At 48.4% G+C, this 15595-nt stretch overlaps 2 protein-coding genes across 6 annotated transcripts in view; one reads left to right on the top strand and one right to left on the bottom strand.

The window, feature by feature from the left end:
• Window positions 1-10385, top strand: part of IL17RA (interleukin 17 receptor A) — a 25097-nt gene extending 14712 nt beyond the window's left edge. For 2 of the 5 annotated variants that reach the window (XM_030480591.1, XM_030480595.1), the window contains exons 6-13: window positions 41-88; window positions 1092-1249; window positions 2656-2733; window positions 3170-3245; window positions 3330-3344; window positions 4200-4301; window positions 5109-5150; window positions 5765-10385. In XM_030480591.1, the coding sequence (XP_030336451.1) occupies window positions 41-88; window positions 1092-1249; window positions 2656-2733; window positions 3170-3245; window positions 3330-3344; window positions 4200-4301; window positions 5109-5150; window positions 5765-7278 (2033 nt within the window). In that variant the 3' untranslated portion in view covers window positions 7279-10385. The remainder of the gene's footprint in view (window positions 1-40; window positions 89-1091; window positions 1250-2655; window positions 2734-3169; window positions 3246-3329; window positions 3345-4199; window positions 4302-5108; window positions 5151-5764) is intronic. The other 3 variants (XM_030480592.1, XM_030480594.1, XM_030480593.1) reach the window with 3 other exon arrangements.
• On the bottom strand, window positions 9574-15595 carry TMEM121B (transmembrane protein 121B). Its single transcript, XM_030480596.1, has one exon. It carries the CDS (start codon window positions 14913-14915, stop codon window positions 12846-12848), a length of 2070 nt encoding a protein of 689 aa, XP_030336456.1. The 5' UTR covers window positions 14916-15595; the 3' UTR covers window positions 9574-12845.

Here is a 15595-nt window from a genome sequence, read left to right as displayed (position 1 = left end):
TACAGTGTTTCTGACTAGTCACTTGTGGTCTTTCTTGCAGATTGCAAGGACTCTCTGATGAAAAGAACCATCCCATGTATAAAGACAGGTAAAAATCTTTGAGTTATGTAGACATTGTGAATTAAGTTTCACAGCATCCCAGAACAGTTTGGATTGGAAGGGATCTTAAAAATCATCTAGTTCCAACCCCCTGCCATGGGCAGGGACACCTTCCACTAGACCAGGTTGCTCCAAGCCCCGTCCAGCCTGGCCTTGAACACTGCCAGGGATGCGGCAGCCACAGCTTCTCTGGGCAACCTGTGCCAGTGCCTCACCACCCTCAGAATGAAAAACTTCTTCCTAATGTCTAATCTAAATCTCTCTTCTGTCAGCTTAAAGTCATTCCCCCTTGTCCTGTCACTACATACCCTTGTAAAAAGTCCCTCTCCAGATTTCTTGTAGCTCCTTTTAGGTACTGGAAGACTGTTAAAAGGTCTCCCTGGAGCCTTTTCTTCTCCAGGCTGAACAAGCCCAACTCTTTCAGCTTGTTTAGTTTGAATTCCTTTAACTGAGTTTTTTTGACTGGGTGGTTTTGCTTAGCATGGGAAGCTGAAGTTGCTGGAGCTTTAGACCGCAAGCAGCTAACTCCCACCTAGGTAAAGCTGAACTTAATTTACAACCTGTGCTTAGTTATGTAAATGAAGGCTTAGAGACCAGTGCAAATTAGAAGATAAAGGAGTTGGATCTGTTAGCAAGAAGCAACAACCAGAGAGGTTAAAATAAAATTATGGACCACCTCGAGACAACGGAAGAACCCAATGATGGATGAGGAGAACCAAAACTATTGGACCAAGAGGCATGTCAACAGCATGTGATGGTTGGGTGCATAGAATGTGAGGGTATAAAAACTCAGGAATTTCTTTGTCCCTCCCCAGAGGCACCCAGTTGAGCTGTTCCTATTCCTGTACCACTCAATTATTTTTCTAAGAATCAGATGTCAGAGACAGCTGTGGGAAACCTGCGGAGGAGAGTTTTCTGTAACATAGACATGGATTCTCTGTTGAAATATTTCTGACAGTTGAGAAACTTGGGGATATCTGCACTATTTCCAGGCAGCTTGTGGGAGCCCAGGATTCAAGGTAAAAGTCTAGATGATACAACTCTGCTTGTGAGCTTTAACCCATGGATGGAGTCAGCCCGATACCAAATTCATGTGGCCAGTTTCCTGAATGACAAGAAGTGTAAAATGATCACACGTGATTTCACTGAGGTAATTACCTTCCTAAATTATACCTTCTGTGGTATTATAGAGGAACATTTCTTTAATGGTTGCTAAACAAGGACTTGGAGCCATAGAATCATAGAATGGTTTGGGTTGGAAAGGACCTTAAGATCATCTAGTTCCACCCCCCCTGCCATGGGCAGGGACACCTCACACTAGACCATGTCGCCCAAGGCTCTGTCCAGCCTGGCCTTGAACCCTGCCAGGAATGGGGCGTCATGATGTTAGAAGGTGTAACAAACGCACTTGAACAGCAATTTTCGAGGAGTTACTTTCACAGATTTTTAATTGCCTTTGGAAAGAGGAAATCTATTCCAGGAATTTGATGGATAAAAGATAAAAAAAGAGGGTTTATAATGCATGGAGCAGTCTGTAAACATCTGCATGGAAACCTGAAATTTGATAGTGATTCTCTGGGCTCTGTTACCTTTGTCAAGCCAATGCCTGTGGGTTAAGACTAAATAAATCAACAAAAATGGAAGTACGAAGTTTCAATAAATCATTGGTTTATCAAATGTGATGGCAGCAGGGGAGGGTAATTAATTATTTTTTTGTTTAGATCAGGAATGAGTGGGTTTGTAACAGATGCTTCAGCCAAACTGAATAAATTCCTGTAAGTCTAAGAGCCTGTTATTGAGAAGCTCAAAATAGATCCAGGGTATCTTCTGACATAAGAAATGTTCCCCTTCAGGCATCTGAGGGAGGAAAAATGATGAATATTTGGTACCAGTCCCCACTCTTCCTTGTGGGAGGGCAGATATATTGGCATTCAGTTTGTTTAATCTTTCCATTCCTTTCACACTTAAACCCCTTCATACTGCATTCACTGATATGTATTAAGTTATGACTGACACAGCTGGTGTGCATATTTCCCTGGTAGAGGGGAATATACCTCAGTTTAGAGTATGTATTGGCTAGTCATTGTAAAGAATATATTTAGATTATCATTATATTGATTGTATACATCAGGTAACAAAGGCAACTTCCTTGTCTGTTCTAGTGTCAGAAGAAGCAGTGTTGACAGCTTTTTTAATTAGAGGAAGCTTGTTAATGTTTACACATTAAATAATTGAAGACATTTATGTTGTTAAGAAACTGTAAGTCTAAGTTAACGTGTTTGCAGTTATACAGTGCACATCCTTAATTGTTTTCTGTTGCCTATGCAACCTTAGCCTTCTGTCTGAATTGTATTACCAGGTCTGTTGTGCAGGACACCTGCAGTGATGGTGACCAGCCCATTTATCTGTTTTGTTTTGTGGGCTTCTTGTTCCTCTCCCAAACAAAAAAGAAATTTCTGCTTCTTTGGACCACTCCATATTCTCATGTTGACTCCTTTTTTCCTGCTTGCATTTAATTTTCTTCCTTCCCCTATAACTTACATCTGATTTCTACAGGGTGGGCTACAACAGCAAGTGAATGTCACTATCAAAATAGAGAAAAACATAAGAGCTTGCTGCAACTACAAAATACAGGTAAGATCTCGCTCTTTTCCCTGTGTCCTTCCTTCACCAGCAATGCTGTGAGCAGCTTTGGAATATTATGGGGTTTTACACAGTGTTTTGTTCTGAGATTCACTAATCCATAATTATCTGTATCAGGGAAATAATTATTGCAGCTGGAAAAACAATATTTTTCATATAGGTATTCTCTGTAGACAGTGGCTTTTCCTTAGTATAGAGTTGCCAAATTGGAGACTGTGGAGGAGGAATGGCAAGTGTTCAACCTCAGGAGCTTGCTGCCTTCTTACTGTAGTGTAGAAATCTTGATTAATGTTGTTTGCTGAAGGGAAATGGGAATTCTGGGTCCTTGTGCTAAAATACAGCAAATATCGAGGCGGGGGAAGGTAAAGCAGAGCACAAAATTGCTTTTAAGAATAGCTTCTGTTTTCTGAACTTATTTCAACTGCAGATTCAGCCATTTTTTGCGAACTGTGGCACAGACTGTCTGAGACACTCTGCTTTCATCCCATGTTCACCAGCTCCAAGTGAGAACTCCTTTTCTGTAAATTAGATTCCCATTGCCTTACAGATGAGAGCCGATCTTTTAATGTAACTCTTGTCTTTTGCAGGTACAGACCCATCAGGTAAGAAGTTCTTCCGATACCCTGAAACTCTTCTTTTTTCTGCTGCTCTTTTCCTGTCATATAGACTAACAAATGATCCTCCCTGGGAATGACCCGATGGGCAGGAAATGTCCCCTTGTAACACTGAGCTTAGAATGAATTGTGTTAAAAGTTACCATGATTTCACAAGGCAAGTATTTGTATGCAGCGTGAACCTTAAAGAGCAATTTTTTAGACATACTTCACTTGCACAGAATTCTTTGAGAAACAGTTTTGACAAGAAGAGGCTTAATATAAAATACTTTCTGTCACTTTGCTCAGTGTTAAAAAATTTGCATAATATAAAACAGCTTTGGAGATAATAGTATGCATATATTCATTTTTATGAATATCAAGATAAATCATGTGCATAATGATTTGACATCTTTTTTTGGCTGCAGCAATACCTGTAAGGAGTTAGTTTGCCCAAGATTTAAAAAGAAAAACACCTGTAGATTGAAAAAATACATTATCCAAAATGGTGATTTTTTTAGATTTTATTTTAAGGTAGATTACATGAGCAGGCAGGACATGGGAGGCATGCCTGTCAAAGCTGGGTAAAAGTTGCTGTTTAGAGGAAGATTATTGATCTGTGTTTTCAGTGTGCTGCACATATGGTTCTTTGTGGAGCAAGTTTATGGTGTAGAGCATCATCATGAAAGCAGAAATTTGGTTTGAGAAGTGACTGTGTTATGTTGTAAGGGGGAAGTGCTGGACTACCTGTGGGTTTAGGCAGAGCCAGGACCCTTCTCCCTTGGCCCCTGCTGCTCAAGAAACTTCTGTTCTTTGGTGAAGGTCTGTTTATAGCAATGCCTGAGAACTATTTTTGTACTGCAGGTGATATGATTATATGGCTCTACTGGTGTATCACTGGGATCTGTGTGTTACTGGTGGGATCAGTCATAGCAGGGGTAATGTGTATGACCAAAAAACGAGCAGGTAAGACTCATATCAGCTAGGAAGAAAAGATTCAATGCTAAAACTGTTTTTCGTACTTCTGTACCTATTCTTATTGCTACTTTCTTCCTTGCTGTTCTGATGTCTTGCCACTGAAGTAATGTCTATGTAAACGCTTTCTTCTGTTTTACATCATGGGACTTGTAACATCCTAATACCATCCACCAAGTTAAGTAAAGCCTTCCATGGGTTATGCACTGATACTCCATTTTCATAGCACTTCAGAGCTTATGAAGTGAGAAAGGAACTTGGTAGTTCAGGCCTTTGTTTCCTGCAGATTGCTACCAATGTCTTTTCCATTTATTTTTCTCCTGTATTGCATAAGAGTTCTGCAGAAGCTTCCTATTTGTCCAGACTGTAATCCTTCCCGTCTCCCAAAATCTGTACAAAATTAATTTTTATGCTATTTTGAGCTTAAATAGTGTTTGTCAATTAAGATGTAAGAAGGGAGACAGGGCACAGAGGTTGACACTGAGTGGGTTGGAAAATTGGGTACTTAAGGACTAACTCCTAGTCTTTTGTGCTGCAACCATGAGGCAGTTATCACATGGAAACTGCGCAACTCGCTGGCTGGTAAAAATGTAGTGAAGTATGTAGCAAAATCAGCTGTAGAAAAGTCTTTATTCATTTAGTTAATTTTTTTTATTAGGCTTCTCTCTCCCCATGGTTTTATCCCTGCACAGTTAAAGATTATGGGGTTTTTTTAACTTATTATTTGGAAGGTGGTGTCATTTTAAGGATTTGATCTTATTTCGTGTTTTCAGAACTGACAGTGACTTTCTTTTCCAGGACACTGGCGAGGGAAATGCAACCACAATAATTTGCAAACTGGTAAGATATCCTGCCCATGTCTTATCTAGCACATGTAATGCATTCTGGAAGTCTCACACAGTTGTCCAGAAGGGGCTCTCATAAGCTCTACTACTCTATAGGTGCTTCTCAAAACCAAAAGGTAGCCTTAGGATCTTCCTGTTGAGCTAAAACAAACTATGTGTATGGAATTTGGAATGCCATATTTGCCAGATGGGAGATAATTGCTTTGTAAAGTGGTGAGGCTTTTGATGCAGTTGGGGCTGTACTGGCAGGAAAAAAAAACTTGGCTCATCATCTAAGCCGTAGCAATATGAGATTGTTTTGGGGTGGGTGCACTTGGCTCTCCAGCAGGGAATATAGCTACATTTGCAAGCCTGTTGAAGCTGGTGTGCTGGTTTTGTGTGGTGAAATTCCATGAACTATTCAGGCATCATTATAAATCACAGCTCCACTGTCTGGACTTTTATATTAAATTTATACAGTAAGATGTTACCTGCATATGACGCCAAAATAGCTTCAGAACTGGTAGTTGCTATAACCTTTTGTTAATATGGTCCTACGTTGATTGCTACTGACTTGCACCATTACAATTTTGGGAATGTGGCTGGAATGAATGTTTTTCTGTCTTTCAGCAGCACCATATGCTGACCTTCCTCTGCCACCACTGAAGCCCCGAAAGGTTTGGATTGTGTACTCTGCTGATCACCTGCTGTACGTGGATGTGGTGCTGAAGTTTGCTGAGTTCCTGATGACTGTCTGTGGCACTGCTGTAGCCTTAGATCTGCTAGAAGATCATCAGATCTCAGAGTTAGGGCCATTACCCTGGCTTACTCGACAGAAGAAGGAAATGGAAGACCTGTCTTCAAAGATCATCATCTTATGTTCACGGGGCACCCAGGCCAAATGGCAGGCGATGCTTGGGAGTGAGCCTGTGTGTCTCAAGCAAGATCGGCAAAAACCAATGGGAGACCTGTTCACCCCAGCCTTGAATCTGATCCTCCCAGACTTCAAGAAGCCAGCATGTTTTGGAATGTATATAGTCTGCTATTTTGAGGGGATAAGTAGTGAGAAAGATATACCTGATCTGTTCAACGTCACATCCAGGTACCAACTGATGAACAAGTTTGAGGATATTTATTTTCGGATTCAGGATTTGGAGAAGTTTGAACCTGGGCGCATCCATCGAATCCAGGAAATCACAGCCGAAAACTACATTGATACCCCTAGTGGGAGGAAGTTGAAAGAGGCAGTACAGAAGTTCAAGAACTGGCAGACTGAGCACCCAGACTGGTTTGAGAGTGAAACCATCTACCTGGATAATGATGAAGAGTCGCTGTCCCTAAACAGAGAGAGCCAGGTGGATTCCTTGCTGAGTGAACCAGGTGGAATTGTGAAACACCAGCTGCAGCTACGGGAGCCTGACCCTAACTGCTCGTATGTCATCAGTCTCCACATGCATGAAGGTGAAAGTAGAGGCTGTAAGCTGCAACCTCAGCTTAATCCATGTGGGGATATGACTTCTCAGACTGTGGTCCTTCCTATGGATGAGGCTCCTCTAGTTCAGGTAGTAGAGCCAGTCTCTTCCATGGAAGATAGAAATATACTTGGCCAGCATGTGCTGAGTAATGAGGACTGTATGGAGGGAGTTCCTCTTCTGGAGACAAGCGTTCCAATGAGGAATAACATCATCCTCCATGATGACTCTGAAGTTTCAGCAATAGATGACCAGAGTCCTGCAGACCTCTCAGGTAACCTGAGACACCATCTGAATGAACTTATGCACTCTCTTTATCAGCAGAGTGTCATTCCTTCAGAGCCATTTCTCTGCCAAGAGGATGCTGACAAGCAACACCAGTTGGTCTTTGATGACCAGTGCAAAGACCAAAGACAGTCAGTGCAGTCAGACCAGGGCTACATCTCTAGATGTTCTCCTTTGCCTCCTGATGACCTTGTGGAGGAGGAGGAAGAAGAGGAGGAGGAGGAGAATCAGGAAAACCAGGTGGTCTTCCATGAACTCTCTGCAGAGGTCTTGAACAGTCTAAAGAGCCTCCAGCAGCAGCTGTTTTTCCAGGACATTCAACGGAGCTCTGACTGGGAGTGTCCTGCTGAGGTGATGGACACTGGCCAATCTTTGGAGGACTGTTAGGCTCTATCTGGAACCTGCTCCATTCGAAATACTGGGATGGAAGGTGGTACCATGCATAGTGCTGAAACTGCATTTCCAACACCATCCTTGTTCTCATATCATAAATGACTTACTGGTAGGCTCTTCCTGTCTGCTGCTGGGAGGCAGGACTGCACAGCAGACTGGTAATGCTGCTTCCAATTCCTGGAGAGAAGCAACAAATATTAGCCACCTCTGTGAAAGAACAGGCAGTAGTTCTGTTCCTTGGGGAAATGTATTACATTGAATCCTCACTGATGGATGGCCCTGGCTCATCCACTTGTGCCTTCAAAATGCCTTACAGCTGTGCTGATTCTGTTGCACTGGATAAAAGTCATGGCCAGATTTTGGAAAATAGATAACATGGCAAAACTTGCATTGCCATTTTAATACACATTTTAAATATTTCGTTGTAAATACTGTGTTAAAGATGTGTGCCTTAAACTCCAGCTAGGTTAGGGCTGTCTCTACCCGGTTGATACATGTATCTAGAGATTTTTAGTTTTGCCACTTGTTCATTTCCAGCTGCATTTCCATGGCCATTCAGAAATCAAGTGGAGTAACAGAGCAGTAAGCAGGATAAACTTCTAAATTGGGAGTCTCCATAACTCTCCTTGCCTCCCTACTGGGAGGAATGTGCTTGAAAACCAGCAACAGGAGGAAGGGGGGAAAAGGGGATAATGGACCAAAAAATGGGATTCAGGCTTCTTATACAAGAAGAATCTGGGGCTGAATAGAGAGTTACTGAATCAGGGGAATCTGATGTATTCTGTAATGCACTGCTGCAGTGCTGTTTGCTTTTGGATATATTAGCACCAGGAAGACTTGAACTGAAGATGTGGATAGTGACACACAATTAAGTAAATTAAAGCCTGATTTGGAGGAGAAAAGAGTGTAGCTTCAGCAGATGCTGGTTTAGAGTGGAGATTATAACTGAGTTAGGAGAGGCTGAGCTAAAATGAGTCTAAGATGTATTTATGTGGGTATAAATTCAAGCGCAGGTAGTTCAGGTTAAACATTGTGAAATGCTTGATAGACGAAAGGGTTCATCTTCCAGGAGCAGTGATGGTAACTGTATCAATGCCAGTGGTTTTAAAAAGTTGGGCTCAATACGCTAGTAAAGCTGATTCCCTGTGAGTGATCGTATGTTGGCCCATGTAGTGCTGACTGGGTGGCGGACTAGTTGAGGCTGGTGTTTACCCTGTTTGTTGTCAGGGTGTCTGCAGTCCAGCCCACTGGGTAACAGCCTGTGAGATGTAGATAGATCTAGGCCTTTCTCCTTTCAGACAAGCTTGTCATCGTCCTGTCCTTATCAGTTTACTTGTCAAAAAATCTTATTTCAGCTTTTTGAAAATCTGATATCTCAGCAGAAGATAATGTGTATTATGTGTATAATTTTTTTATAACTTGTGGTTTGTTGCTTAAATTAAAAGACAAGAATACTTTTTGGATATATTTACTCAAACACTTTTATGTGCTCAATTCCACCTAACTCCTTATGTTAGTATTCCGTACAGAAATCTGAAGCAAAACTGAGAGCCAGAACTGAACTGGCTGACAAATGCCAAAGCATTCCTGCAAAGGGTTGTGGCTGTATCCAGTTGAGCTGGATACAGCTGAGGGCCCTCTTGTGTGGGAAGTGCATGCTCCTTCAAAATGGGTGTTAAAGAAGGGAAATGTTTGTCATTTGTGTGCAGGGCTGCCAGTGAGGACTGTTCAGACAGTTTGCTGTCTCTGCAGCCAGATGCCTAGAAAGACTAACAAAGGGATGGTCCCTGCATAGATCCACACTGGAAACTGGGTGCCACCTTCGTTTCCTGTCTGTACAGGACCTAATCCAGCAGGGGCTAAGCCAGGGGAAGCTGTGATCTCAGTGTGTCTCCAGCGAGAACCCCATTCTCAGAATAACTGTCATCTTGATGATCCCACTTCTTAAAGTTTCTTTTCTCTTGCAGCAATTAACATGTAAATCTGGTATTTTTTTCCTCCATGAGCCTCTTTCAAGTAGTATGAATTCCTATACATCATTTAAATGGGAAGCTCAGAAGTGTCATCTGGATTTTCTTGACTTAGTCATTCCCTTCTCAAATAGCTCCCGTGGTGTTACAGCTTTTAGAATTTGCTTTCACTTACAAGAAGTTCAAGGGAAAAATCCAGATGCTATTCTGGTGGTCCAGTGTGAGGAAATCAAGTAACTTGAATGCATCTGTTGGTCCCTGAATGCAAAATCGAATAGCCCAGCAAGACTCAAAGGAGGGAAATAAAGAGCAAAATCACTCACAAGTTTCTAGTTTTATTTTAACAATCTTGCTTTTTAAAAAATACAAGTTCTGATTAATGCCAGGGGGATGCCAAGTGTCCACTGGCCACAGGCCTTCTCTCACTTCAGTTTCTCCTCCTGGGAGTAGTCGTCTCTTTTGTCAGGATAGCAAACGGAGCAATAAAATGCTAAATGGCTGAGTTGTGTTAAAAGGCTTGTAACAGAATCCCAAGGGGCATTATGGCACAACATCATTTGGCAAAGTGTTACTGACCTGGAGCAGTAATTTTAATGCTGGCAGAATAAATGGTTGGTGTGCAAGGTGCATCAGGTGAGGTATTGTTTGCACTTTAACGGTACCACTGTCACTCTTTTCTGCAAACGGATCTATTATGAGGTGAAAGGTTTAAATAGAAACAAGAGCTCAATTACCAAAGAGAAGGGTATTCAAAAGGAGAAGCAGGTTTATAAACAAGACATTGAAGAGCTTTAAATGTGTTTCTCTGTAGTAAGTAATTAAGTGGCAGCAGAGCTGCCCTTTTAGTTGCAAGGGGACTTCTGTGCAGCCAGCTATTACGAGAGCTTTATACTCTCCAAACAGCACATTCACTAACAACCTAGAAACCATGGCACTACAAAGAACTGCTTTTTCTACAAAGGAATTCTGTGCAACAGAAGCATCATTTTGCAGGGTCATCTGTCCCAGGCAACCTTTGCATCCACGGACAAGTCTGAATTGTGATTTCCCTGTCACTGGTTTGCATATGCCATGGCTAGATAAACTTCAAATATGCCATTTTCTCAATAATGTCCTAACTGGAAAAAGGCACTCACTTGAAACAGCAACTTTGTTATGTGCTTTGAAAGGGTACTGAGCTGAGACTCAATAATTCTGCTGTGATTCTTGTAGTGTCTCAACGGTGCTTACACTTCAGTGTGTTAGGGATTAGCAATTTGGTGCTATCATGACCTCAGCCATAGGTGCAGCAAAACATAGTTGAGGGTGAATAGCTTTTTATTTCCTTCACCTTGTTTGTGGCAAAGTTGTTTAGCTGGTTTTTTGGTTTTGGGGTTTTTTCCTTCAGCTGTTTGACTGAAGCATGGAGTACTTCTGGGTACAGGTATCATCTTATTCTCTCCTGAATAACACTGTAGTTCTTGCTGAGCTTTTACTATCTGAACGCTGAAAAAGGAAGGTGCAAGGAAACATATCTGTACAAGCAAAATCTACCTGTAAGTACACCTCCTTCCGTCAGGAACTTAGCATCCCCTCGACACATCTCACATCACATAGGAAAAGTTCACAGTACCAAGTTTTACAATCACAGTCACTCACAGCACCAAGATTGTCCAGACAAAAAGAAGTTACCGAAGAGAAAGGCCACTGGCCAAAATTCACACAATTGCCCATGTAAGGGCTCAGGTTAAAAATAAAGCACTGGTGGGAAAGTTAAGCCTGGCCTTTGCCAACTCTCCACTTGGCACGGGGAGAGCAGCGAGTCACCTGTCCTATAGCTGCAGCTCTGAACAGAACAGCTCTATTGCCCCAGCTTTCCAAGGGGCTTTTCTAGCTCCTCCAAACTCATCAGCCACCAAGAGCTGGGGGAGAAGAGGCCCATGGCACCCCCACTTCTGCCTGTGGGAGCTGGAAGTCACCAGACTGTAAACATTTTGTTGTAGCAGTCCACTGGAGCAGGCAGTTGATTCCACCCTGTGAAATGGGAAGTGGGATAGAGGCTCAGTCCCACTGAAGCCCAAGCCCTGAAGGAAAGAATGGATGTGTGTGCAGGAGAGGTCTGGGCTGTGCCTGCAGTCCTGCTGTTGGCTCGGGGTAGCAGTTGGTTGTGCTTCACTTCCCCTTTCCGTCAGGACAGCTCAAAAAAAGGCTCAGGATGTGAAACTGGCATTTTCCCAATGAATGCAGCCTTGCCCAGATAACAAAATATAAACCTGGGAGGGGCAAAGTCCTTCCTCCAAATGTGGCCTCTGTGCTCCTGCTTCCATTGGGCTGGTTTCAGGAGCAGCTGTAGCCAGACAGAAGAGCAGGCCTTAACCTCCACCGAATGTTCATGGAGCTTAAAAACAAAGATAACCATATTTTTATGAGAGATTACTAACAATTAACTTTTACCCCACCTACTCTTACCCACATGCACATGGAGAACAGGATGCTGGTACATGGGCTATCACCAAAGCTCGGGTGCCCTTGCTTTCTGTGCTGAAAAGTGAGGCTCACCAAGCCCGGTGCCCACCCCGAGCAGCACCAGCATCCTCTGCTCTGCTGTTTGGGATGGGGCAGTTTGCAGGCTGAGCCCTGTCTCTGTGCTCTCATGCAGACATGGAAGGGGGCCAGAGGAAATCTTTCCAGCCTTCCCAGCCTATGGAAAGGAAGACCGTATGCTCTGCATAAAAGAAAACCAATGCTGATTCCATAAACATGCATATTCACAGAAATGAGAGCCCCAGCACCTGGGTGCTTCTGGCTGAAGCGAGCAGTAGGCTGCTGTAAACCCTGTTCTCACCAGAAATAAATGTCTCGGTGGTAGTACTGAAATGGAGCCTAAGCTCCTGCATTATGTCCATGCTAGATTTGCGTGTTTCTTTAGCATGTGAAGTCAACATAAGATGCAAAAGGTTGAAGCACAGAGGTAGACGGTTTTGGCTTGGAGAAAGTGGCTCCTAGGTTTGAAATGACCAGCTAGCTGGCATGCTCCCAGAGGTCCTCCAGCTGGGATACTCTCTGCTGCTGGGAAACAGAGGCGACAGCTTTGCAAGACCTAGTGAAACCAAAGCGTGCTTCCTTTTGCCCTGCCCGCACCCCAAAGGCACGTCTCTGCTGGGCAGGGCCCTCTCGCATCTTGTCGTTGTGGTCAGCAGGAGTTCTTAATGGAGGGGACAAAATCCACCGTTTGGTCCCTGTTTGTTGTGTAGGAGGGAAAGGAAAAACTAAACTTTTATGGTCACAAAGCAACGCGATGTCCTGGCGGGGAGCAGGAGAGGGGGAGTGGGACCCTCCGAACAGCACGGAGGGGCAGGAGCGCTAGGAGAGGACTCGACGTGAAGGGCAGTTGTGTTTTCCAGGGACAAGCGCCAGCCGTAGGCCCGTGCAGGTAGTCGGGTTTGCGCTGAGCTTCCGCTGCTGGATGTGTCCGCGGGAGAGGGAGGAGCGCGGGAGCCCGGCGGGGCAGCCCGCGGCCCCTTCCCCTGCTCGGCCGCGGCGGCGGGAACCTGAGCAGGACCGCAGAGACACTGCGGGGAGCCCCTCGGGGGGCGGCGGCCGGGGGGAGGCTCAGCCCTGCGCGGTGACCGCCAAGGCGTTCACGTACCCGTGGGGGCCCACGTCGGCGTCCGAGAGCCCGTGGGCCAGCGGGGCTGCGGCGGCGGGAGCGGCGGCGCCGGGGCCGTACTTGGCGGGCGGCGGGGCGGCGGCGGGGCGCAGGAGGCAGCAGGTCTCCAGCGCCTCTAGGCTGCGACAGGCCAGGAAGAACAGGTTCTTCAGCATGAAAAGGGAGAGCGGCTGCTGGTAGCGCAGGAGCAGGAGGCAGCGGAGCGCCAGGAGCGGGGCGTCCAGCAGCCCGGCCGGCAGCAGGAGGTGGAGGGCGAGGCGGGCGGCGCCGGGGGGGCGGGCGGCGCTGAGCTCGTACAGCCACAGCACCGGCGAGGCCAGGCAGAGGAAATAGACGGCGATGAGAAGGTAGCGCAGCGGGGCGGGCAGCGGCGCCGGCCGCCCGGGCTGCAGCACCAGCTCCAGCAGGGAGAAGCTGTCGAGCAGGTCGAGGCAGGTGGCGAGGAAGGCGGCGGCAGCGCGGTGCTGCGGCGGCGGCTGCGGCGGCAGGAGCAGCTGCCCGGCGCCCTCGGTGCCGATGGCCCGCAGCAGGCAGTACAGCAGCGGGGCGGAGAGCGCCAGCGTGATGCGGAAGCCGGTGGTGCCCAGCGGCAGGCGCAGCTCGATCAGCTCCAGGATGGAGGTGCCCAGGATCAGCGCCGCCTTGGGCGTGAAGGCGATGGAGTAGATGAGCCAGGCGAGGTGCGCGTAGGCAAAGTCGCCGCCGCGGGGAGGAACCCCGGCCCCGCGGCCCCCGGCCCCGCGCCCGCCGGGGGGACCGTGCAGCAGCAGCGGGTGCGGCGGCGGCGGGCCGGGGGGCGGCGGAGGCCGCTCTCGGCGGCGAGCCCGGCTGTTGCGGCAGAAGAAGATGCCCCAGCCGGCCGCCAGCACCAGGTCAGTGGCGATCCAGCTGCACCAGTACAGGTCGGTGACGGCGATCAGGTAGAGGTCCAGCAGCGCGCCCTGCCCCAGCAGCAGCACCAGGGACAGCGCCTGGAAGCCCCAGCGCCGCCCGCCCGCCGCCCCGCCGGGCCCCAGCAACGCCGCCGCCGCCGCCGCCCCGCCGCCCGCCGCCCCGCCGCCCGCCGCCGCCCCGTACAGCTCCGCCGCCGTCATGCTGCGGCCCGGGCTCCCGCCGCCGCTGCTGCTGCTGCTGCTGCTAGGGAGCGGCGAGGCGGCGGAGGGCGGCGGGGCGGCGGGCGGCGGCACCAGAGGCTTGCTGATGCTGATGCTGTCCTCCTCCTCCTCTTCTTCTTCTTCCTCCTCCTCCTCGGTGCTGCTGCGGGGGCTGCGGGTGCGGCGGGCCCGCGCCGAGCCGGAGCTCGACCCCGAGCCCCGCCGGCTGCCGCCGCTGCTGGAGCCCCCCGGGAAGAGGGGCTGCCGGTCGGCGGCGTGCGGCAGCGGCGGCGGCGGCGGCGGCGGCTGGAAGGAGCCCGAGGAGGAGGAGACCGAGCGCTGGTTGGAGGCAGCGCGGTGCATGGTCCTCCCCGGCCCCCGAGCCGGCGCGCCGGGCCCGACGGCCGCGCCGCGGCCCCCGGCCCGCCCCCGGCCCGCCCCCCGCGCCGCCGCACCGGCAGCGGCAGCGGTGCGGAGACCCCGAGCGGCGGGAGCCGGCGGGCGCTGCGGGGGGGCCGGGGGCGGCGCCGAGCCGGAACCGCGGCAGCTGCCGGGGCCGGGGCGGGCGTCTCCGCTGGCGGCGGTGGGTGGGCTGCGGGGGAGCGGCTGTGCGGGGGAGCGAGGAGGGGAGGGAGGGAGAGGCGCCCCCCGTCCTGTCCCCGGGGCTGCGGTACAGCCAGCTCTCGGGGGGCACGGCCCGGCTGCTTCCTGACCCCCAAGCCCCTGTGAGTGGAGCCAGCCGGGCCTGGGTGATGCACTCATGGGCATGCCACAGTCCCCCAGCACCCACTCCAGAACATCAGGAGTACTTCTGTCTCCCGCGATCTCTCCAGGCTGACCAAGACAATGGCCAGCGGCCTGGCACTGAGCCCTCAGTGAAACACTCACTTGCGGCTCCTCATCTGTGGCGCTGGACATTCAGCTGCCCATACTTGTGGTCTATTCTAAGTAATTGTACATCAAAGTAAGTGATTTTACTCCATCGATTCCCCGAGTTGAGCCAAGCCACATGCTGAGGGCTCTGCCCAGCTTGCTATAATCACAGAATCATAGAATGGTTTGGCTTGGATGGGACCTTAAAGATCATCTATTTCAACCCCCCTGCCATGGGCAAGGACACCTTCTACTAGACCAGGTTGCTCCAAGCCCCGTCCAACCTGGCCTTGAACATTGCCAGGGATGGGGCAGCCACAGCTTCTCTGGGCACCCTGTGCCAGTGCCTCACCACCCTCACAGGGAAGAATTTCTTCCTAATATCTAATCTAAATCTCCACTCTTTCCGTTTAAAGCCATTCCCCCTTGTCGTGTCACTACATGCCCTTGTAAAAAGCCCCCTCCAGATTTCTTGTACGTTCTCTTTAGGCACTGGAAGCTGCTCTAACATCTCCCCAGAGCCTTCTCTTCTCCAGGCTGAACAAGCTCAGCTCTCCCAGGTTGTCTTCACAGGAGAGGTGCTCCAGCCCTCCGATTGTTTTCGTGGCCTCCTCTGGACTTGCTTGAGCAGGTCCATGTAGTGGCACAGTGGCTTTAAATTGATGTGAATAGCCCTAAAGTTCCTGCTTCTACTGAAAGCACCAGTCAGGACCTTTACTGTCCCA

The sequence above is a fragment of the Strigops habroptila genome, chromosome 3 (genome assembly GCF_004027225.2).
Source record: "Strigops habroptila isolate Jane chromosome 3, bStrHab1.2.pri, whole genome shotgun sequence".
NCBI classification, from domain to species: domain Eukaryota; kingdom Metazoa; phylum Chordata; class Aves; order Psittaciformes; family Psittacidae; genus Strigops; species Strigops habroptila.
This window is presented reverse-complemented; position numbering and strand designations above follow the sequence as displayed.

Bases quoted from the DNA above. Each gene is read 5' to 3' on its own strand.
- TMEM121B (XM_030480596.1), bottom strand. From the start codon at position 14,915: ATGTCCAGCGCCACAGATGAGGAGCCGCAAGTGAGTGTTTCACTGAGG.